Source organism: Pan troglodytes, chromosome 16 (genome assembly GCF_028858775.2).
Source record: "Pan troglodytes isolate AG18354 chromosome 16, NHGRI_mPanTro3-v2.0_pri, whole genome shotgun sequence".
Taxonomy (NCBI): Eukaryota; Metazoa; Chordata; class Mammalia; order Primates; family Hominidae; genus Pan; species Pan troglodytes.
The window spans coordinates 59,143,048-59,166,067 of record NC_072414.2 but is presented as its reverse complement, the minus strand read 5'-3'; the positions used below and the strand labels follow the sequence as shown (position 1 = coordinate 59,166,067).

Here is a 23,020-nt window from a genome sequence, read left to right as displayed (position 1 = left end):
TCTGGAGCACCGTGTTCGGCATCAGCCACCTCCAACCTGCCCTGGGACTGCTATGGTTTCAAAGGCAAGTGTCTGCTTGGAAGGCTGTTGACTAAAAGTGCTACCTTGGCCCCAGGAGGGTTTTTAAATGCCATAGAAAATAAATCTAAAGCAGCCAATCTCAAAAGCTGAAAGCCCGGAGTCAAGTTCACCATCATGGCCTTTAATTTCTCAAGTGTTAACTTCGCTTCTAGCCTTCAGTTTGTTTTTAATAACTCAGTCCTTTCATATCAGGAGTCTGACCTTCCCTCTGCAAAGCCCAGCACTCATGGTGATATTATTTTACAAAAATGTTAAAACAGATCTCCCAAAGTCACATCCCACACTGCCCAGGTCAGCCTGTTCTAAAGGGTTTCAAGCATCTCCTAATATTCCAAATGATGAGTTTCTTCATCTGACGCTGTCAGTCAAGGTCTGGAAGCAAATGGGCACAAAAACCAGTCCAATCCACTTTGATTCGCCAAGAAATATTAACTATTTCTTTTCCTGAGCCACAAATTAAGCCTCAGCAATAAAGTCCCAAACAAAATCCAACTTACATTTTCTAAAACTACCAGACCAGAATATAAAAATCTCCCCTCAATAAAAACTAAATGGATATTTCATTTGTTTGAAGCCCTTTGGCAGGTTCCATGCCAAAGCCTATCCCAAGCTGGAGAACTGAAGGACCCTACTGGGTTAGAAAAGTGAGTCTTGGAAAAACTGACCCAGCAGTCTAACCATGGAGGGATGTTGCGGAAACAATGGACCCTCCACTCCAAAACATCATGAGACAACACACAACGATAAACAAGACACCTAAATACGGAAACGTGTTTACAAAATAACATAAGGAGAAAAGAGAATGAAAACACCAGATATGCACTATGATCTCAGTGGCAAGGCACAGAGATATATATGCCTGATGCACAAACATCAGGACTGTAATCACACATAGACAGTTATGTTAGGGTGGTGGGATTATGGGCACTTTGACTTTATTTTCAAATTCCTTATATGTTGCTGTTTTAAGAAAAATTACACAATTATAAGATGAAACACTCAAATAAGTATATCTGAAACAGGTCTATAAATGTCAGGGGGCTGGAGTCTGCATGGCTGTCCGTGGCTTTGCACCAAACTGCACACGTATGCTTAGCTGACCACAGACCCTCGTTCTCCTGGGCATAAAGTTTGGGGGAATTTTCATTCACTCACATCTACCCGCCCCCCAGGGGAAATACAAACCCGGCATATGGTTGTCTTTCCTGCCACCACTGTTCTCAAGTTTCCCCATTCCGTGGTGACCTCAACATCACCGTAACCAGAAACCTGATGGGCTGAGCTGGGCTGATGGTAGGGGTCGGGGGAGAGCCTTACCTTCAGGGCCCCCTCCCCACACTGGCGACTCGCCAGGGCTGCAGCTAGAGGGGGTTCCAGTTGTGTGCACGAGGAGATACTCACCCAAGTTATTATGTGCTGGGGACATCGGATTCGGGGATAGGTTTGGAGAACCTGCGAGGTGAGACAAGTTGTGAGACTTCACAAAAGATTCTTGGCCTGGAGAGCCAAGTTACTAAACACTTACATATCAAGGTGGGGTAGCCCAATACAGCAGAAAGAAAACCCTGGACTGAGGGGTCCCAGGAGAAGGCCTACCCCATACCCTTGCCTCTACTTTCCCTCCCTGGGCCCCAATTTCTTGTCTGGAACGAATGCATTGAGTGGATGATCTCAGAGGTCTCTTATGATTATGATCTCAGAGGTCTCAGATAGTTTTATGATCCTAACCAAGACTCCCAGCTCAGGGCTGCTAAGTTCTCAACTAGAATAAGTGACACATTTTTTCTTTAGCTTACACCACCTGCCCTATTAACTATGCCCTCAGGAAAATGAGAGGAGCAGGGAAGCCCTTCTCCCAAGCTGCAAAGACCCAGGAAGCAGGAGGCCAGCCCTCCCACACAGGCAGGGCTTGAGGCCTCCCCAGCATCACCAGCCACCGACCTTGGTCAGAGGCTGCAGCAGCTCAGGTGCTGGAAAGATCAATTTCAGGAAACTCACAAACCTGCCTCAGAAACCCTGCAACTCAGCAACCAAACACTTTATGCAAAAGATGATGATGCACGTGGGAAAAAGTCTCAATCTACCCAATTCTTACTCTATTATGTTCTCTACACCTCTCACCTCCAGAAAAAAAGAACTCACATGGTATCAGCCTTCAAAAATAAACAGTGGACACTTTTCCAGAGCAGCATCCTGCTCGTCCCCGCTCCTCTGTTCCTCTATCAAGAAGGCTGCGGAGGCCGGGCGCAATGGCTCACATCTATAATCCCAGCACTTTGAGAGGCTGAGACTGGGGGATCACTTGAGCCCAGGAGTTTGAGACCAGCCTGGGCGATATAGGGAGACCCTGTCTCTACAAAAAAAAAAAAAAATTAGCCATAAGTGGTGAAGGCTGAGGCTGGACAATTACTTGAGCCTAGGAGATGGAGGCTGCAGCGAGCTGTGTTTGCACTACTGCACACCAGCCTGGGCAGCAGTGAGACTGTTTCAAAAAATAAAAATAAAAAAGGAGACTATTTATTAACCACCCTATGGGGTCTAATTCCACCCCATGAAATCTATCAGTCCTGAGACTGGGTCCAGCATCTGGCCTCAAGTGAATGCTGCCTTGCGCTGTTAGTGGGAATCTCTTCTTTTGCCCCAACTCAGCTGTAACCTCCTTGAGGGCAAGGGAAGAACCACGGATTTCTCCTTCTCCCCTGTAAACCCAAATGCAAAGGGGGATGTGGAATATTCACTGAGAGAACTAAGTTACAGAATCAGTCACAGGGTCTAGACAACCCCACGAATCAGCTACGTGAGTTTGGCTAAGCCGTTTAACGTCTATGAGCCTTAATTTTTTCCTCAGGTATAAAATGAGGATAATATCATCTACTGTGTGACATGTAAAAATTAAGTAAGACCGTGCATATAAAAATGCTTACACCATGACCGCTACATGGTAGGCACTCGATAAATGCTTGTCCCCTGTTTTGTGGTGGCCTGAACCACAAAGACCTAGGAAGTCCAAGGGGCCTTCTCGCAAGTCTAAAAGGGCGCATGTGTAGGTGAAGGGACATGGGGAACAACGTGACCCTCTGGCCCGAGACACTACCACACCCTGGGGGGCAGGGAAGTCAAGCCCGTGAGCAACTGGACTATCCAAGCAGGCAACTCTGAAGAACAGAGACTAAAACAGGAGAGCCCCCACCCACACACTGGCTGGGGTCCACAAGTCTGGTCTGTCTCTACTGTAGATAAATCACTCATGTTCACAACAGGACCCTGCAGGCACACTTAATGAGAAGAAAGGAAGAAGGGAGAGGGGACAGAGTAAAGGGAGGCACAAGGAGGAAGAGGAGGGAGAAGAAACAAGAGCTGACAGGGTGAAATCTGGGCTGCTCTTTCCAATCTCCAGCCCCTCTGGTCCATGTTTGTTTGTAACAATAATCATTGTGCAAATATGGAGAGCAGCAGAAAGGGAAGAGGGAGCGCAGAGTGGGAAGAAACACAGCAGCTGGAGACATGCTGCTCCGCTGGCCTGCTTCCCACGCCTGCACTGAATAGCTGCAAGCTTGCAGCGGTCACTTGGCATCGGATACAGGAAGGTCTTCGATGCATTCCAGCCGGTTCGCGCTACTAGTCACTCTGCCGGGTGGGTGTGTTTCACCGGGTGTGCTCAACCCAAAAGTGCCACGATGTCCAGGCTGGATTTCAGCAACTACAATGTACATGCGAGTCTCTTTCGGTCTCTCAGGAATTGCACAACCTCAGCCAGGTGCGGTGTAATCCCAGCACTTTGGGAGGTCGAAGCGGGCAGATCACCTGAGGTCAAGAGTTTGAGACCAGCCTAGCCAACATGGCGAAACCCTGTCTCTACTAAAAATACACAAATGAGCCGGGCGTGGTGCTGCATTGCCTGTAATCCCAGCTACTTGGGAGGCTGAGGCAGGATAATAGCTTGAACCCAGGAGGCAGAGGTTGCAGTAAGCTGAGATCGCGCTACTACATGCCAGCCTGGGCAACAGAGGGAGACTCTGTCTGGGAAAGGTGGGGGAAGGAATTGCACAATCTCTTCTGGGCTGTGTGCGAGGGCAGGTGGCTCCGCTGTGTCTAGCGGCTCTGTGTGTACGAGGCATGCCCACCACCATCGGAATGGAACATCTGCGTGGCTCTCTCTCCCCTTCTCCCCCTCTCCCAACCACACACAACTCAGTACACATTCTATGTGGCAGCTGGGGTTCAATTCAAGAAGCTGCTGGTCTGGAGCCAATTTGGTCCTATAACAAATGATATGGGAAACATCTGGAGATGTAGCAGGAGAGAACTAAACCCTGCCCCTCACGGCAGGAGCACACACATCACATGTGGTTGTCACGCAAAAATACTGGCTTCAGGGGTCTCCACTGGTCATCATAAGAGGCATTAGTTCCATTCAGCCTCTCCTTGCCTCCCATGTGACTGCTTGAGGTGATCAAGGCCACTCTCCACCCTGCTGCTGGTGACATCTCACTAAGGCACAGGCCCTGCTTACAGCCTGCAGCGGTTCCCATCAGCCCTGACTAAATGCCAAGTGGTCTGGCTAGCTTGAAGGTCCACCACACTCGGACCCCTGTGTGGCAGGCCCTCCCATCTTCTCCCCACTGGAGAGAGTGTATCCTCCAGCCACGCTGAGCTCCCTGGGCTAGACACTCTCTGGACTCCAGACACACTGAGCTCTTACTGTCCCCAGAATGCACCAGGCTGTCCTGCCCAACCCCCATGACTCTGCCTGGCACACCCCTTGCCCACTCTAACAGCTTGGCTAACACTTACACATCACCAAGACTCAACCTGGGGAAAAACCTGGACTGCAAGGTGCTGCTCCTCCCCAGACCGGGTGAAGTGGCCCTGCTGTGTGCCTGGTGCCATGCGGCATCTTCCATCAGGGCACACACGAGATGGCCCAGTGACTACTGGCTGTCCTGTCAATCTCCCCCATCATCTGTGAGCAGCTCAGACCCTCTTCTATGCCCTGCCCCTTGCACATCGCGGTTGCTCTACAAATACTGGAGAGAGAGATAGAAGGGAGGGAGGGAGAGGGCGAAGAGGAAGGGATGGAAGGGATGAACCCACCAGCTGCTAATCAGTTAAGAATAGGAGCATGACCCTGCATGACTGACCTGCGTCCATGCTGTGGTTCATCTGGTGGTCACTGGTTTCTCCATCTTCACTCAGGTAGCCAGGGGGTGGGGTCTCTGGGGATCAGAAGGAAGGTGGCCTGTTAAAAGGCCTTCACAGCTTGGCTCTGAGACACCTTTTGCAAAGACATCACACATGCACACCATGATGCTAGCATCCGTGGCTGTAGGAGCTCCAGGTCTCGGAGTAGAGGTTCCAGCTCTTGGTTCTGTTGTCCTCGCCCCTGTCCACCTCTGACTCCCACTTGGATCATAACTGCCTTTGCTCACGCAGGACCGGATCAACTCCCAAGTCTGAAATGTGTACTCCTAGAGCCTCTGCCAGGCTAACTTATCCTGGTCCTTCAAGGTGAGGGTTAAGCCCCACCCCCTCCAGGGAGGCGTCCAGACTTGCCTCCGCCTCACCCCTTTCTGTCCTCTGAAGATCTGCAGGCTCAGACCCACCCTTTGGTCCCTACTATCTTCTCCTGTGCAGACCAGGTGTTATTATTTGTTGTCTCTAGGGGACGTGTCCTCACTCAGCAGTTAGGTTGCAAGTTCAATGACGGCAAAGACAGCATGATCTATTTCTCTGAAATCTCCCCCAGACCCTGACTGAAGCCCTCCAAGATTTGCTCTTTGAACAGGGAGTAGTTGACTTACCCCCGGGACGCCAGGGCTACCCGCAAAGGATCTGAGAAGGTTGGACAGTGGGTCTCTCCTTAACACTCTGACCCAAGCACACAGGCCTGTAGCCAACCTCAGCCCAGTAAACTAACCCAGGATGAACGTCACGTCCAAATTAGAATGCTCTAAGAGGAACGCAGCAGGATTACTGCCCCAGCAAGCAAAAGTGACTAGCCCAAGTGCTGCCAAGCACAGCTTTCCTGGAGTCTGAAAGTGCTGGTGATTCACACATTATTTGCATGTAAATGAGGGGCTTCTAAAAACATTTGCAGTCTTTGACAGCAAAGCCCATTTCTCCCCGCAGAGTGAAAACTCAAAGTCACTTCAATTCCCACCCAGGTTGGAGCCCCTCACCGAGGCCTGATGCCCAGGCGAATTTACAGAGCCAGCTCTCCGCACTTGCTGCCTGGCCCTCAGCTCACTCCCGGCCTCTGCAGACCCCCAGTCTATTGGGACTGAACACCAGTCCGGGCCTCAAGGGCGGTGAGAGAAACAGTGTTGCTATTTCCGCTTCCAAAATAAATGACTGCACCAAGGCCGGGCGGAAGGGTCACGCTGCTCCTCTATGCCAAGAAAAGCATCACTAGTAAGGGGGGAGCTGAGGTCATGGGTCCTCTCCCAACAGGGATGCGGTTCTGAGTCAGGGGCCCTCAGGCCAGAGCTGTGCGCAAAGAGGGGGTGAGCAGGGGATGGCCAGGGGGCAGAGATTGGGGCCACAGGACTGATGTCGGGGCTGACCACTGCCCTTGCCTCCCAGGCCAGCCTGTGCCGCCCACGTGCCTACCTGGAATATTGCTCTGGGGCTCGATGCCTGCGGGGAAGTTAGTGTTTTCGGGGATGGAATGGCTGTAGTCGTCCAGTGGGGGGAACTCGGCCGGGATCTCTGTGTGGCGTGGCACCAACACAGGAGGTAGAACTGTCCGGGGGAGACAGAGCAGAGGTGGCTCAGTGTCGATGCCAGACCAGCACCAAAGTCCCCGCACCCCCAAGTGCACCGCAGACCCTCGGGGGGATGGGGAGCGGGGGAGAGGTGATGACCCCTGGCACCTGCTGTCCCCACAGGCAGGCCAGGCAGCATACCTGGTGTCTCTACTCTCTGGTAGTGGTAGGGATTCACGCAGACCTCGTCCTTCTTCATATTGAAGGCGAACTCACACAGCTCCATGGCCCGCAGCTCGTGGTGGCTGTGCAGGTCTGGCCATCGCCACAGGCGGCAGTAGATGACATGAGGGAGCCCCTTCCGATGGGACACCTGCAACCGGCCATCCAGGGACCTGCCAGGACGGGGAGGGGCAGAAAGAGAGGGAAATGTGGATTGTGCTTGCTTTCTGCAGAGTCCGGCCTCCTACTTTCAGACACTTGGAAAGCTCTCCCTCCCCTCATTTCTCCCAGATCCAGAGGTCCAGGAGATCAGAGCACTGCTAGCTGAGAGTGCTGGGAGGGATCTCAGGAGAAGACAACAAAGGCCCCCTGTGAGGACTCCCAGCTGGCAGAGCGGGCCTCACCCACCAGTCCCCAGTGGGTTCCCCAACTTTGTACTGCTCTTCAGGGAGTGGCGTTCCATGGGAAGGGCCCGCACTTCAGTCACTTCAGTTGTGCTTGGAAAAGGTCCAGGAGCCACTCATCGGCTTCCTACTCAGCCCAGAGGTGTGGAGAGGGGACAGGGCTGGGGAAGACAATGAGAGTTCTTTAGGCACAGATATGAGGACTACAGTGATCCAAAGAAGAGTGACAAAGTACAAAGGCTGTCTCCCCTCATTCACTCAGGTCTTCCCTTGCACATTAGAAAGTCAGGGGGAAAAAAGAAAACTTGCCTTTCCTCCTTTCTTTCTTTTTTTTTTTTTTTCTGAGACGGAGTCTCGCTCTGTTGCCCAGGCTGGAGTGTAGTGGCGCCATCTCGGCTCACTGCAAGCTCCGCCTCCCGGGTTTCATGCCATTCTCCCGCCTCAGCCTCCTGAGTAGCTGGGACTACAGGCACCCGCCACTATGCCCAGCTAATTTTGTTTTTGTATTTTTAGTAGAGACGTGGTTTCCCTGTGTGAGCCAGGATGGTCTCGATCTCCTAACCTCGTGATCTGCCCGCCTCAGCCTCCCAAAGTGCTGGGATTTCAGGCGTGAACCACCGTGCCCGGCCCCTCCTTTCTTTTTTAGTTATTTGTGGTGAGCAGGGAGTGAAAGAGGGAAATTAAAGGGATTTTTTTTTTTTTTTTTTTTTTTTACTTTTGATACAGGGTCTTGCTCTGTCACTCAGGCTGGAGTGCAGTGGCATGATCTCGGCTCACTGCAACCTCCGCCTCCCAGGCTCAAGTGATCCTCCCAGCTCAGCTTCCCAAGTAGCTGGGACTGCAGGGGCACACTACTGTGCCTACCTACAATTGGCCAGTGCCATGACCCTGTGTGAACCATGTCTTCTATGGTGATTTGGCCAAGCAGCTATGAACCGGTGCCCTTACCTCTCAAGCCAGGCCAAAGTGTGGTCCCTGACCAGCAGCAGAGGTTCAGGGAAGTTTGTTAAAAATGTGCATTCTCAGCGCCTACCCCAACCTACTAAATCAGAATCCTTCCCTTTGTGAAATCCCCAGGTGATCTGGATGATGAGAGTCTAGGTGGCTTACAGGAAAGGGCTGGGGAGCTTGGGGCGGCAAAAGCATCATCAGCTACGGGCAAGGCTGGGAGGCAGAAGGCTTCTGGAGGGACGTAAAACTTCAGATAGTGTCTGGTATTAGACAGGTGAGGAGGTGCCACTAAAATGGAGTCCCTTATTTAACACATATTTAATGAGCACCTATTATGTGTTACACTAAGGATACAGTGGTAAGGAAAGAGACTTCACCATGAGAAGAGGCCGGCAACGTGGTCCCTGTCTGCATGGACCCTCCATTCCACTGGGCAAGACTGGCATTAATCAAATAATCACCAAAACCACTTTGGGAGGCCGAGGCGGGTGGATCGCTTGAGGCCAGGAGTTCAAAAGCCTGGCCAACATGGTGAAACCCTGTCTCTACTAAAAGTACAAAAATCAGCCAGGCATGGTGGCGGGCACCTGTAATCCCAGCTACTCAGGAGGCTGAGGCAGGAGAATCACTTGAACCTGGGAGGGGGAGGTTGCAGTGAGCCAAGATTGTGCCACTACACTCCAGCCTGGGCGACAGAGCAAGACTCCGTTTCAAATAATAATAATCATCATCATCATCATCACAGAAACCTACAATTACACACAATGAAAGTGTCCTGAAGGAAAATAACAGGGAACCCCAAGAGTGTATGACCATGGCACCCCACTTTGCTGAAGGACTGGACAGGGCATCTCAGAGGAGGTGATGGTTGACCTGAAGGCCTAAAGGATAAGTAAGAACTAACCAGGCAAAGGGGTGCAGGAGAAGAGCAGTACAAGCAGAGGGAAGGGCACACACAAAGGCCCTGTGGAAAGTGGAAAACATGGTGAGGTTGGAAGAACAGAATGAAGGCCAGAAGGACTGGAGAGGGGATCGTGAGAGAGAGCTGGCTTGAGATGAGGCTGGGGAGGCAGGCAGGGGTACTCTGCAGGGCCCTGAAGGCCATGATAAAGGCTTCTCCTGTTTTCTAAAAGCAGTATGTAGCCTCTGAGATGTGTAAGTGGGCTGTGCATATGTGTGAAAGAGACAGGCCCTGTGGAACTCTGGCTACATGTGACCAACAGATTGCTGGTAGCAGGGATAGAAGTGGGGAGCAGAGGAGATGGATGCTTATGAGTCACAGGTACCCTATTAAGAGGCAGGACTGCTTTTTCTTCAAGGAGGCCCATCCTAGGACCCTGCCAGTCAGTGCCATAATTTTTCTAATAGCTGGGCAGGGCTGGCAGTGAGACATTTGCAAGCTTTCCCTCTGTGCCTTCTTATGACCGAGGGCACCCATTTGCCTGAATACAGAGAATTCATGGGCACTCTGTGAAGGAGGGGCTGGCCAGATGCCACCAACAGCACCAACCAAAGAGAGAAACAGAGGGATCCAATCACACTCTCCAAGCCACTGGCCTGGGAAGGGGAAAGGACAGACAAAGGTCATAGCTGGGCTTGGTCACAGGAACTGACCCAGAGCTGCTGACTAAGGGCATCTTGAAGGATGTAATTACCTTCCTCCCTTGGGGCCTCAGAACAAGGAAGCCCTACAGCTGAAAAACAGTAATTACCAGGCAGATCGAGAAGACAGCCTGGGACTCATCCCTGAGGTGTAAAAGGAGGACTGGCGGATGTGGAACCATAAGACCTGGGGTCAAGGAGGGTTCTACTCTCCTAGCTGGGAGACACTGGGCAGCTCATGAGCTTCCTAGGACACTCAGTTGTCTCATCTATAAAATAGGGTATTCTGCCCCCCGACCTCATGAAGCTTGGTTTCCATTTGAAAGTGCTTCATAAACACCCACAAATTAGCGTTATTATTCTCTATCACAGCAGATACTCCCCAAACCCAGCCCTGGATAAGTAGGGTGAGCTGGAGGTTGAACAGGAGTAAAAGGGAGAGTGGGAAGTGGTGAGTGGGAATAGAAAATTATTCAGCTGTTCTTCTCCTGCAAAGCCACTGGGTTCCCACAGATTAGGGAAGTGGCCATATTTGCTCTTCAGTGTTTGACAAAACTCCCAAAAAAGGGCCAGCTGGACATCATAGCCTCCTCTGCAAGAGAAGGCCTTGGAGAAAAGCTCATGCCAGCAGCGGGGGAGAATGGGGCTGTGGAGGTAAGCTCCATCTAGGTGATAGAAGTGGGTGGCCCTCTTGCCTTAATAGTAATATTAATCATACATGAATCACTTGGATATTAATTAAACTTTTAAAAGCAAGGGAGCTACAATAATCAAGGCAGTATGGTAATGGCACAAGGACTGACAAACGGATCAATGGAACCTAACAGAGTCCAGAAATAGTTACATATATATGGACAACTGGCTTCAACAAAGGTCCAAAGACAATTTAGTGGGGCAAGGACAGTCTTCAACAAATGGTGATGTAACAAACTGGATATGTAAAAAAGATAATCTTCAAACTACACATTGTAACCCTATACAAAAACAAACTGAAGTGAAACTTAAACTCTAAAACGTCTAGAAGAAAACAGGAGAAAATATTTGTGACTTTTTGGGATAGACAATGATTTCTCAGATACCACACCAAAAAGCACTTAATAATAATAAAAAAAAAAATCAGACCGCATCAAGATTTAAGCTTCTGGTCTTTGAAAGACACTGTTAAAGGAATAAAAAGGCAAGCACTAACTAAGAGAAAATATTTGCAAAGCGTATATCTGATAATAGACCTGTTTCTAGAACTCTGAAAACTCAATATTAACAATTCAATCTTTTTTTTTTTTTTTTTTTTGAGATGGAGTCTCGCTCTGTCGCCCAGGCTGGAGTGCAGTGGCACAACCTCGGCTTACTGCAAGCTCCGCCTCCTGGGGTCACGCCATTCTCCTGCCTCAGCCTCCCGAGTAACTGGGACTACAGGCGCCCGGCACCGCGCCCGGCTAATTTTTCGTATTTTTAGTAAAGACGGGGTTTCACTGTGTTAACCAGGATGGTCTCTAACTCCTGACCTCGTGATCCGCCTGCCTTGGCCTCCCAAAGTGCTGGGATTACAGGCGTGAGCCACTGCGCCCAGCCAACAATTCAATCTTTTAAAAAAGAGATACATGATTTGAACAGACACTACCCAGAAAGATATGAAGACAACAACCATATGAAAAGATGCTTGACAACGTTGGTCATTAGAAAAGCACAAATTAAAACTACAATAAGATAGGAATACATACTTATTAGAATGGCTAAAATTAAAAAGCCTGTTCATGCCATGTGTTGGCAAGGATGTGGAGCAACTGGAACTCCCTTCCACTGCTGGTGCAAATGTAAAATGGTACAACTATTTTGGAAAACAGCTTGGAAGTTCCTTTCTAAAATATTTTATTTTGGGGGATACACAGTAGCTATACATATTTATAGGGTACTTGCGATATTTTGATACAAGCATACAATGTGTAATGATCAAATCTGGGTAATTGGGATATTCATCCCTCAAACATTTGGAAGTTTCTTAAAAAGCTAAAAAACCGTAAGCCTACCATATGATCCACCATTCCACTTCAAAGTATTTACCCAAGAGAAATAAAAGCCTATGTCCAAAGACTTGTGCATGAATGTAATAGCCCCAAATTGAAAACTACTCCACGTGTATTAACAGATGAATGAGCCATAACATATCCATACAAAGAAATACAACTCAGTAATAAAAAAGGATCAACTACTGATACATGCAACGCTATAAATGAATCTAAATTAATGATGCTGCGTGAAAGAAGCCAGGCATGATTCTGTTCATGTAAAATTATAAGGTAATTTAAACTAAAGTAAAAGGCACACTAATCTTAATCTAGTGACAGAAAGCAGGGATCAGTCATTGCCTGGAGACAGAGGGAGTTACAGGGAGGGAGTAGGGATTGGAGGGAGCAATTACCAAGGTGCACTTGGAAACTTTTTTGGGGGTAAAGGTTATGTATATTCTCTTACTGCTATGGTGGTTTCATAGGTATACACATATATCATCATTTGTCATACTGCACACTTTAAATATGCAAGGCTTATTATTTATAAATTATACCACCATTCCAAAAAAAGGCAATGGACTTAATAAGCCTCAGTTTAAATAATGGTTCAGTACTTGCTAACTGTACAAAGTTGAAAAAAATCACTTAGTGTCTTGGTCTTTATATTTTTCATCTAAAACACTGACTGGACGTGGTGGCTCACACTTGTAATCCCAGCATTTTGAGAAGCCAAGGCAGGTAGATCACTTGATCCCAGGAATTCGAGACCAGCCTGGCCAACATGGTGAAACCCCATCTCTACAAAAAATAGAAAAATTAGCTGGGCGTGGTGACCCATGCCTATAGTCCCAGCAATTCGGGAGGCTGAGATGGGAGGATTGCTTGAACCCAGCAGGTTGAGGCTGCAGTGAGCTGTAATTGCACCACAGCACTCCAGCCTGGGTGACAGAGTGAGAATCTGTCTCAAAAAAAAAAAAAAAAAAAAAAAAATTCTTTTCCCCCAGAGGGATTAAAAAAATTTTTTTAATGAAATATTAGTAAGAACACTATTAACATTAACAATCCAATCTTTTAAAAAAAAGAGATATATGATTTGAACAGGCACTACCCAGAAAGATATTCCAGAAAGTGGCAGGAATCTATTGTCAGTATTGTCATGTAACTATTACTGCCTGTTTACTATGATAGTGCCCGGCAAAGTAAGGAACACGGTAGGTCCTCAACAACACATCTCTTTCCCTGCTTCGGCCATCTGGGTGCACAGTCAGGAGGGTCACAGTGAGTCCTCATGTCTGTCTGGTGCTTTGAATGTTCACAAGGCTTCTGTGTTCCTTATCTCAGATCATTCTCACCACAATGCCGTGTAGATAATAAGGCACATCTTATGATGGTCCCACCTCACCGTACACCCATACCTTGGAGAGGCAAAGTGCATGTCGCAGGATCACACAGCAGTCTGTATCAGGGCCATGCCAAGTGGCCAGCACTCCTGGCTGCCAGGCTGGGTTCTGATAGCAAGGAGACAGGCACCTCTCACTCTCCAGCTTGTGAGCACATGACCGCCAGTCTGGCTTGGCAGTATTTTCTAAAAGTCATCTGGACCATGCCCCTGCTTCTCTCTGCCATGCAATTCCCAAACTCACGACAGGGAAGACATCTCATTCACTTCTTACGCATCAGCAACAACACCTCTTGGTTCGGAGTCTGGGCTGCCCAGAGCCCTGGCATTGTTCTTTCTTTCTCCCTCTGCCCCACTCAAAATATGTAGCAATCCTTACCAAAGTAATAAGAGTGAATTGGGAGTTTCAGCTGCTGGATTTAATATAGCTGATGTGTCCAGAACACACTCTCCCAAGCCTTACAGGGCACTGGGCCCATTAAGTAAATCCAATAAGTAAGTCTTAATTCTGAGCTGATGTTACCATAAATATGCTTGGTTGCAGAAAATGGTCTATTTATGACCCACTCTTCTCCCTGGCCCAGCCCTTCCTCCCAGCCCAAGACCAGCTGCCAGCATTAGGAGTACAGTCTCAGGAACCTGCCGTTGGGCCTCCTCCCCATTTATGACTGAGATCTCTCCCACACCCACTGGCTTCCTGATGAGAGACCCCCAAAGGTCTTTCTCTAGCAACTCCCTCAAGTTCCTCTGACAGAAGGTTTTAATCCTTAAATATATTCTTCCCTAGCAGAACAATTTCCTGTGGCAGGAAATTAGGTTTCCTCCCATTGGCTTCAAGCGGGACCCGTAAAGTGTCCCAAAATGGTGGTGAGAGCCACAGCCAAGGATGTGGCCATGGCAGAGCCCAAAGCCGATGGTGAAGGTGAAGCCTGCCAGAGTGTACCCCAAGGAGAGAGGGTGGGGCTGGGGCCCACCTCATGCCAAGTGCTACTCACATCTGCACTTCCACCGATCAGCCACTCACAGCCATCTGTGGGACAACACAGAGGCTGGGGAGAAGGTGAGGAGCACGGCACATAAGTTCCAGAAACATGCCAAGATCCATTCAGCATGAACTACGTGCCAGGCACACGACTGCTATGTGAGCACGCAGAAACGGCAACACCCCCAGGACCCTCGCCCAGCTCAGAGAACTCAGGAGGCTTGCCCAAGGTCATATAACTTGTAAACGGCAGAGCCAGGATTCAAACCCAGACCAGGGCTGATACATGGGAGATAGGGGCAGGTTGGATGAACAGCGCTTTTTCTGTCATCCCATGCTGCATCACCATTATTAAAAGTGACCATTCATCAATCACCGCATAGTTATTGAACACCTACCATATCCCAAGCACTGTGCCAGTTAACTGGGCCATAGAAGTGAACAAAGAGTAAATTTGTTAACATGATCACACTTCAGTTGAAACCTATTTTATTTAATACACACACATGCTCTTAATACAGAACTTTCTAGTCACTTTCAGACAAACTTTCTTTTTCAACTTGCCCATTGAGTAGTAATAGTAACAACAGAGGTGGAAGTGACTGCTGCTATGTGCCAGGTACTGTGTTGGCCACTTGATGACTGTGACAGAGTGAATGAGTCACTCCTCTCTGCAGCCACACTTTTTGCTCTGTGGCTCTGCCACTCCTCCTACCATGAGTGGCATGTATTTTCTTGTCCCGTGACTTTGGGGTAGACTATTGACTTGCATTGGCCAGTGGAATGTGAGCAGAAGGGACAGACTGCCATTGTATGTCTCTGCCTGTCCTCTCGTACCTCTGCCATCATCATGGGACTTCCCTCTCCCACCCGCCCACCCCCAGGCAGCTACTGCCCCATAGGCTGGGCCCAGAAATGAAAACATGTGGAGCAGACCTAAACCAAATCTGTAGCAAGGAACCAAGCCCAGGTAAGCCACAGAAGCATGAGTGAGCATAAACAATGGATTTAAGCTGCTGGGTTTTTAGAGTGCTTTGTTACGCAACACTAGCTGACTGAAGCACTGACTCCACCACCAGTTTTCCCAATTAACTTGCAAGTATCATTATCTCCATACATGGATTGAGAAACAGAGCACCTGAGAGGTTACCCAACTTTCCTAACTTTTCCCAGAGTTAATATAAAGTGAAGCTAGGCTGCATGACTCAGATTCTTTTCCCTAATTCTAAATGGGGCATACCCCTATGCCCAGATCTTGAAGCTGGATAAGACTTAACCATTTCAGAAGGACAACCTACCTAGAGGCCTTGGAGTCAATTTGCATAAAATGTGAACTTACCCCCAAATACTCATCTAATATTCATTTTTTAAAGTAGCCCCAAGTAGCACATTAATAACTCAAAAACCAAACCTACGGCATACAGAACCCACACTGGCACATACATACATGTTCCCAGAACATACATGCTGCAGCAGATATATGCCCATCTGCCCTCAGAGTTTCATATCCTCCCCATCTCTTTCCCTTTGAACAGCAATCAAGCTACCCTACTATCCCCGTGTTCACTCACCTGCAATTACATTTTTTTTTTTTTGAGATGGAGTTTCGCTCTTGTCACCCAAGCTGGAGTGCAATGGCACGATCTTGGCTCACTGCAACCTCTGCCCCCTGGGTTCAAGCGATTCTCCTGCCTCAGCCTCCTGAGTAGCTGGGATTATAGGTGCGCACCACCACACAGGGCTGAATTTTTGTATTTTTAGTAGAGATGGGGTTTCACCATGTTGGCCAGGCTGGTCTTGAACTCCTGACCTATGATCAACCCAACTCAGCCTCCCAAAGTGCTGGGATTACAGGCGTGAGCCACCGCGACTGGCCCAAAAATCTTTACTTAAATTTTGCATTCTACGTGGGTTTTCCTTTTCTTTTTTTCTGGTTCAAAATAAAAAGCAAGACTTGAGTGACTTCAAGTTTGGGTGAAGTGCTCATTCCATCGGACCTTCTGGGAAGTTAGAAAAAAATTCTGCTCGTGGCTTGAAAGTCTCCTTGCATCGGTTCCATTTGGCCTTTGAACTATAAGCTCACCCTGAGAGCTCTCTTTCTGCTGCTCTTTAATACGCAAGTATTAGAACATGCCTTTATTTCTTCCATGCAATGGACCGCCCCAGGACAACTGCTTAATAAAGGAACAAATAAGAAAGCCCCGAAAACACCGTCTGCCAAGAGGGATGTTTGATTTGGGGGTTCACTTATTCCCTTTGGTACACACAGTCAAATCCAAAGCATCCTTTGTTCTGGGCAGAAGTTCTTCAGGGAGTTATGAGCCCAGTCCCCTGGGTGTATGTGACAAACCACAGAGGCCCAATGTTCAGAAAACAAAATGTCCTGGTGAGGCGACACTGGCTAACTCTATGTCTGCCTGAAAACTCACTTTGGAGAACTGTGACAGCTGACCCTTGAGGAACCTTGAGGGCATCTGGTCCAATCCCTTCATTTTGGGGTTGAGGAAACAGACTCTGATGCATTAAGATCCTTGTTCAAGGTCACTCAGCAAATTAGTGCAGTGTGAGAAGGAGGCCTCACGATTGCCTCTTTCCTTGCAACCAAGCTGGTATTGCCAACCTTCTTCCAATGATGTTTGTAAAACACATGTGTGTCTACTTTCCTGCTTTGGTAGGTTAAGAACAGCAAGACAATTTTTTCTTTGTTGTATTGAATCTTAAGTTGTCTGAAGGTCTTTAAGATGACAAGTGTTTTTAATTTTTTTTTTTAAAAAAGGGACTGAGCAGTTGTTGACTCTGGTTGAAAGACATATAATTTGATTATATTACGATTAGTAGTAGTATAAAAAATTAGCCTATAATTGTAATTTTCTGAAGCTTGGAATCAAAGAGTTACAAACAGAACTCGGGATGTACACTGAATATACTACACCCTGGCATGTTCAAAGATTTTTAAAACTGTTGTTGTTTATTTAAACTCCATTTCCAACATTAGTCTGTTCTTTTCATTTGGTGCCACAAAGAAATCTAGTGAGGTCAAGTATGTGGTTGGCCAGGTTCTAGATAATTGAGGTCTCACTGCAAGTTCTACCACAGTGACCATGTGCTCTGCCTGTAGCTGAGTTTCCTGAGTGTTCTCAACAAGTTCTGTAAGTGTGCTAAGCATGTTTTTGAATGTTCCAGTTTAGATTGGACGTGAAGAGCTGAAAACAGGATTTCATAACCCTTGATACCAGTCACTAAAACATTTCCACCAAGAACAACTCAATTTTCATCTGAACTTATAAATGGACAATATCTAGTGCTTTGGGCATGAATGCTGCCAGTCTAGGGGGAAACCAAATAAAATGCCAGGCTGCAGCCCCCTATGCCATCCTCCAGCCCAGCAGCTGGCCTCTTCTTCACTTCTCCCCATTATATTTAGTCCTCTCTTTCCCTCTGCTAGTTCTCCAGAGCAGCCGGCTCAGGTCCATGACAAGTGCCCCAGGCAGATGGGGCAACCTGGGCAGGAGCCACTGAAGGCTCCTGGGCAGATCCTTGGAGGAGGAAGCCAGGAAACGCCTTGCCTTATCCTTGGGAGGGCTGGACTCCACTGGAAACACACAAAGATCACCCAGACCTTGGGCCATCCCACCTCCCAAGGGCCATGGGTGGGCACAGAATGTGTACTTTCTGGAAAAGAAGAAGGTTGGTTACTGGAGAAAGTTCAGCCTGATGATAATTATCTGTAAAGCACGCAGACACCGAGAACTTTTCAACATCGGGCTATGGATTTGGCGAGGCCCAGAGTTTCTCAACATTGGCACTACTGATGTTTTGGGCTAATCTTTGTTGGGGCTGGGGGGCTGTCCTGTGTAGAGACATATATAGAACGCTTAACAGCATGTCTGGCTCCCTCACACTGGATGCCGGTAGCACACCCACCTGCAGCTGTAACAACGGAAAAAAAATACCTCTAAACATTGCCAAATGTCCCCTGGGGGGCAAATCTGCTCTCTTCCCTCCCCTTGAGATCCCCCTGGGCTAAGGAAATGCTCTGAGATGAGCAAGATGCGGGAAAACAGAAAGAATCCCCCCCGCCCGCCCCCCAAGACGGAGTTTTGCTCTTGTTGCCCACGCTGGAGTACAGCGGCGTGATCTTGGCTCACTGCAACCTCCAGTTCAGGTGATTCTCCTGCCTCAGCCTCCTGCGTAGCTGGGATTACAGCCATGCACCACCACGCCTGGCTAATTTTTGCATTTTTAGTAGAGACGGGGTTTCACCATATTGGCCAGGCTGGTCTCAAACGCCTGACCTCAGGTGATCCACCTGCCCCAGCCTCCCAAAGTGCTTGGATTACAGGCGTGAGCCACTGCGCCTGGCCAAACAGAAGCAATTTACACCTCAGAGCAAGCGTTTACCCAGCACTTCTCACTCAGTAACTCATTGGATAAAGGGATCCTGCAGGCTGAGTATCTCATCACTCCCATTTTACAGATGAAAAATTTTTGATGCTGAGTGACTTGCCCAAAGTCACCCAGGAAGGAACAGTGCCTGGGCTTGAACCTAGATGTTACACTCCAAACTCAGTTCTCTATGACTACAAAGCACACTGGGTTTAAATCAGCAGAGATTCTCTTTTGGCTGTGGTGAGAGCCCCTCCCTTCCCCCATGCAAAGAAGAGGAGGAGGAGGAGGAGGAGAGTGTTTAAATATTGAAGGAGGAGGAGGAGGAGAGTGTTTAGGGCTTTTCTATTTAATAGCTTTGGTCTTCACAAACTTTTTTCTCCAAGCACCAAGTTGATGGGGATTGCTTTTTCTTGAGTGTCAGCAGGATCACAGAACTTTCAAGTCACAAATAAAAGATGCTACGAAGATCTGGATTGGTCTGTGACTACTGGAAGAAAGGGAAAAGTTGCCAGGCTTCACAGAATCTTCTGGGTGGCCATTTCACTCTGCTGAAAATTAGGCCTGACAATGGTTTATGTTTTTTTAAGAGATCACTCATGGACCCACTCAGCGTACTCACAGCCCTTGGCAACATTCTGATGGGCTTAAGGCAACAGCAGACTTCACCTCAGCTTTCATTAAAATCCCTCACCCCCAAAGCTGACCTCCAACAATACAGGAAGCTTGAAATGGAGTCAGTCACAAAGCCAGGTGTGTTTAGACCCATCTTCTCATTCTGGGTGATCTGGGCCTCTCGCTCGGCAGCGGGCCTGTTCACGTAGCCAACACTTAGAGTCTCTCTGTTTCCAAACTACTTTGGGGAATCAAATTAATTTGCACTGTCAGTTTGAGGGAGAAGAAAATAACCCATAGGACAGAAAGGATTCCTTCATTCTATGACAACATGATGCTCCATTTGGTGGAAACAAAAATGAGTATTTATCAGCCCCAAAACTCTAACTTCGTAAAAACAGAATAGAAGATACTAGAGGCTGAAAAGCGTAGAGGGAATAGAGGGATGGGGAGAAATTTGTTAAAGGTCTCAAAATTACAGCTAAAGAGGAAAAATCAGTTCTAGTGTCCTATACCACTGTAGGATGATTATACTTAACAATAATATATTATATAGCTTCAAATATCTAGCAAGCATATATTACAATATTATTATTACACAGTTTACAATTATTATGTAATATATGATTGTTACTATGTATAATCATATATTACATAGTTTCAAATAGGAGAATATTGAATGCTTATATAGTAACATACATAGTAACATTCATATATTACATAGTTTCAAATAGAAGGAGGATATTGAATGCTTCCAACCCAAAGAAATGATAAATGCTTGACAGGATGGAGATGCTAATTAACCTGATGTGATCACCATAATGACATTAATATGTATCAAAACATCACTATGTATCCCATGAATACGGACAATTATTTGTCAATTTTAAAAAATCAAATATTTTTCAAAAACTCTAACTTTGGAGGGAAAGGTAAAAAGGGAAAATAGCCTGGGCGCAATGGCTCATGCTTGTAATCCCAGCACTTTGCGAGGCTGAGGTGGGTGGATTACAAGGTCAGGAGTTCAAGACCAGCCTGGCCAACATAGTGAAACCCTGTCTCTACTAAAAATACAAAAATTAGCCGGGCATGGTGGTGCAAGCCTGTAGTCCCAGCTACTCAGGAGGCTGAGGCAGGAGAATCACTTGAACCCAGGAGGTGGAGGTTGCAGTGAGCCGAGATTGCGCCACTGCACTCCAGCCTGGGCAACAGCGAGGGATTCCGTCTCAAAAAATAAATAAATAAATAAATAAATAAATAAATAAATAAAAGTGAAAATGGGGAGAAAGAGCTATTGGAGACTGTGAGATAATGGTCTCATCTTAGACCCTCTTCTCCAAAGAAAAGAAAACAGGCTTAGAGGTGGCAAGGTAGAACTGAAACACAAATCTGGGCCTTCCACTAATATATGAATGTCTTAAGACTGAGATATAAGGCCTGGCGTGGTGGCTCACGTCTGTAATCCCAGCACTTTGGGTAGCCAAGGTGGGCAGATCACCTGAGGTCAGGAGTTCCAAGACCAACCTGGCCAACATGGTGAAACCCCGTCTCTACTAAAAATACAAAAAAATTAGCCAGGCATGGTGGCGGGCACCTGTAATCCCAGCTACTGGGGAGGCTGAGGCAAGAGAATCACTTGAACCTGGGAGGTGGAGGTTGCAGTGAGCTGAGATTGTGCCACTGCACTCTAGCCTGGGCGACAGAGCGAGACTCCATCTTAAAAAAAAAAAACAAAAAAAAAAACAGACTGAGAAATAGCTTTGCTCTCTTAAAAAAAAAAAAAAAAAAAAAAAAAAGCAGGACATGGAAAAGTCCCCTCCCCTGACAACTGCAATTTCTCAAGTCTTATCTGCCGGCAAACCTCACTATTAGTTCAACTTCACAAAACAAACAATTCTTATTACAGGACTCTTAGTCATTCTGTTTTTCACTTTCTTCCACAGAGCAGAAGCCATTAGGTCTGGGTATCCTCTCTCTGCCCTCTTTTCCCAGACCTGGTTCCCAGCCTCCCGCCTCCTGCAGTCAGGTCTGCCCGAATCGGAGCACCATGAATCACTTCCCGTGGGCAGACTGCACGCTTGGGGGTGGGATTTACTTTCTTTCTTTCTTTCTTTTTTTTCCTGGAAAAGATTCTCACAGACTTTTGGGGTAAAACAAGTGGAACCAGGCGATGATAACTGGCGGCCTTGTTCTATCAAAACAAATCTTAAAGTTTCCAAAGACTTAGAGAAAATGTCAGGCGGGCATTCCTGACTGGGGGCGGGGGTTGGGGAGAGGTGAAGAGGGCAAATGAGGAGGTTTTGTGTTAATTGCACAGTTTTGACTTCCTTAATTATGAGTCACCGGCTAGAGAGATAAAACAATGTCACAAGTGCTGCATAACATGCAACGGGTCAACCGGGCGACTCAGGGCGACTCAGTGACATTCACGCGGAGAGGCAGTGCCTCAGGACAAGCGCTCACTCCAGTGATTTTACAACAATTCCTAGCAAATGTCACACAGTATGGTTGGGACATTTACAACCATCTCAGTCTTATGACATTTACAACTCAGTCCCTTCTTTTTAAAAGAAGCCCCAAAGCCTTCAGGATTTGAAACCTTTCAGTTAGCCACTGTTGGGTATGAATGGGGAGCTGGAAGTAAAGGAAGGGTGGGAAATGACCATGTTTCTTGAAAAAGTTAAAGGACCATGGAGGTAAAGAGATACCTTTACATGCAAAAAATGCAGCATTTGCATGACAGCAATTGCTAACGTTCCATACACATTCTCTTGCTTTCTGAACCAAAGCTTTACAAGCTTATATAAGCAGTTTCCATCCCAAATGGTAACAAAGAATGGGTGCCCTGTATATTCTGGCATCTGTACCCTGAGGACAGTTAAGTGGCCAATTAGCATTCCTTTCTGTCTAAGGGTACAGACCTCCTATTGTACCTAAAAAAAAAGGTTCTGGTTCATTGGGGCAATTCACCTAAGACAGCAAAGAACCCCTATGGGCAGGAAAACAGGAATTCCACACAAGCAAGAAAGGAGGACTTCAGAGAAGCCAGGCCCACACTTAACAATGTCAGGGTGGCAACAGCCCTCCTCGATTAAGCCGGCCTCATCAACTAAGTGGCCCTTGTCTGAAAGCTGCATCCCTAAAACAGCTACAATCAGGAACAAGCAAAGGCTTCCAGGTGAGGCGTCCTCCAGCTGGGTCCTAGATACTTACAACTCTCCCCGGTATCAGCCCACCCAGTCCCAGCTGAGATTCAGAGCACCTGCCCACCCACCACCTCACCCCCACTTCCTAGACAGGCCTAATTTACAGGCATAGAAACTCAAAATGCTGAACAGGCCCAAGTAGTGGAGGTAAAATGTTGCAGCCACAGTATCTGAATGTGAGGCTCCTGCACTCTTGGCCACCAGCATAGTGCGCTGAGGTGCAGGTGGGGACAGAGCCCTTGGAGGTCCAATTATCTTCCAGCTCAAACAGTAACCCACTCTGTGGCTTTCTGCTAAGAATGACCTCTCTCCATCCTCCCCTCCTCGAACTCTTACAGTTCACCATCCCCACTGTCCCGCACTCTTCAAATTCATCATCATTTAGCACCAAAGGCCTGGTATGATGAAGTGACTTCTGTGTGTTTCTGACTTCCCTTCCCAACAGTGCCAGGAGCTCCT

General features: G+C 47.6%; 1 protein-coding gene across 5 annotated transcripts in view; it reads right to left on the bottom strand.

The window, feature by feature from the left end:
• SMAD3 (SMAD family member 3) overlaps positions 1 to 23,020 on the bottom strand; it is a 129,468-nt gene that overhangs the window by 23,116 nt on the left and 83,332 nt on the right. For all 5 annotated transcript variants that reach the window (XM_001159972.7, XM_054667735.2, XM_054667736.2 and 2 more), the window contains exons 2-5: positions 6,987 to 7,180; positions 6,691 to 6,822; positions 5,223 to 5,297; positions 1,483 to 1,533 (exon numbers count right to left, since the gene is read on the bottom strand). In XM_001159972.7, the coding sequence (XP_001159972.2) occupies positions 1,483 to 1,533; positions 5,223 to 5,297; positions 6,691 to 6,822; positions 6,987 to 7,180 (452 nt within the window). The remainder of the gene's footprint in view (positions 1 to 1,482; positions 1,534 to 5,222; positions 5,298 to 6,690; positions 6,823 to 6,986; positions 7,181 to 23,020) is intronic.